The 1,427-nt window shown below is 42.0% G+C and overlaps 1 protein-coding gene across 1 annotated transcript in view; it reads left to right on the top strand.

Moving 5' to 3' along the window:
- Positions 1–341: 341 nt before the first annotated feature.
- LOC127751174 (glucose dehydrogenase [FAD, quinone]-like) overlaps positions 342–1,427 on the top strand; it is a gene marked incomplete in the record, with an annotated part of 17,986 nt that continues 16,900 nt past the window's right edge. The window contains 2 exon segments of the mRNA XM_052274289.1: positions 342–446; positions 999–1,166. Coding sequence (XP_052130249.1) covers positions 1,019–1,166 — 148 coding nt within the window.

Below are 1,427 nucleotides of genomic sequence, written 5' to 3'. Positions count from 1 at the left end.
TGCTGCGCAACAGGGAATGACAACACTACCACCATCTTGTAGAAATTATATGAGCAGTTGAATATCTAGAAGGGGTCAAGCCCGAATTTGCCGTATGGCACGCGGTTCTTTCAAAAGGGAGGGGTGTTCAAGTAGCCCCAGTGGTCAAGTAGCCCAGGTCTCCCTTATGCTACTTCGAAACGTTGCACGAAAACGTGATTTGCCTCAGGGTCGTGTGAAGCGTGAGCACTGTCCATAATGTGTTTTACGACTCTATGGTTACAGATTGTGGGACCCTCGGCGCAACATATTTAAGGTGCGCGTCAATGGATTTTTTGGGCGCTGTGTGCTTTTTAAGAACCTATACGATCGCCCGTCTCGTGGTGACTAGGTAATAGGAGACAGCTGACGTTACTCAAGACGTGCCTACATTTAGACACCGAGAAAACGAGAGCACAAGTTCTTGCGTGAGTGGGTTTATTTCGAGGGTTGCCCAACTGAGGTAATTATGTGTACACAGATTTGGTCATCACCAGTAATCACCAGTGTCCTCATGGACTTTTAATGACAAGTTTTTTTGAAAACGACATGCATTTTTATGCACATTTCAACTAAATGGAGACGTGAATGTTGGAAATGATCAAATTTCCTCTTTCTTATGGAAATAATGTGTCCACTGATACAAATTTGTAACACCTAATCTTCAAAGTTGCAACACTGGTAAAGATGTGCATCTTTCTTGGGACAAAAAAAAGGCACTTTCGCGTGAAGTGTTTAGGTAAATCCGGACCTTGTAATCATTGGTAATCTTTGGTAATCCCCAGTAATCAATGGTAGTCATTACTATTTGGTAATCCGGTGTACACATTTATCTCAAGTTGGGCAACTCTCGGTTTATTTGCTTCTTGACCGAGACAAGGGCGCATAGATAACCTACGTACACAATTCCACTTCCCACTTAGTGTTTACGTCTGTGAATAAAACGTGCGTACCTTTCACCAAACATTTATTCTGTGCAGATACCGAGGTTTGCAACGTCATGGCTTCGAGTGGTAATTTTTTTATGCCATCAGTGGCCGTGGTGACAACCGCCAATACGTGTCCTGCTACGAGCCCATTATTATTGTTTCTGTCGGCATTGCTCAGCAGTATCGCCCAGCAACAGCAGTCCGAGAAAACGGCAGTGGGTAAGACGCCACTAAAGATTATCAGTCTTTTTATGAGAGGATACCTTGCACCTAAAACCAGAAAACGGTTATTGTGTTGATTCAATGCAAAGAAATTATGCGAACATTTTTCTCTTGACTCAATGGAATTTTATTGATTCCAGGAAAAAGGTACAGGAAAGATTTCTCATATCCTAAATTTGTATTGATCTAGTATTCTCAGTTAATTTAATGGAACAATTTTCTTGGTGTAGAATAGAACCATTTAAGAGGCCAACTGGA

The sequence above is a fragment of the Frankliniella occidentalis genome, unplaced genomic scaffold (genome assembly GCF_000697945.3).
Source record: "Frankliniella occidentalis isolate FOCC.00 unplaced genomic scaffold, Focc_3.1 Scaffold369, whole genome shotgun sequence".
NCBI classification, from domain to species: domain Eukaryota; kingdom Metazoa; phylum Arthropoda; class Insecta; order Thysanoptera; family Thripidae; genus Frankliniella; species Frankliniella occidentalis.
Note: the sequence above shows the minus strand (reverse complement) of the source record. Positions and strands in the feature narration are given on the sequence as shown.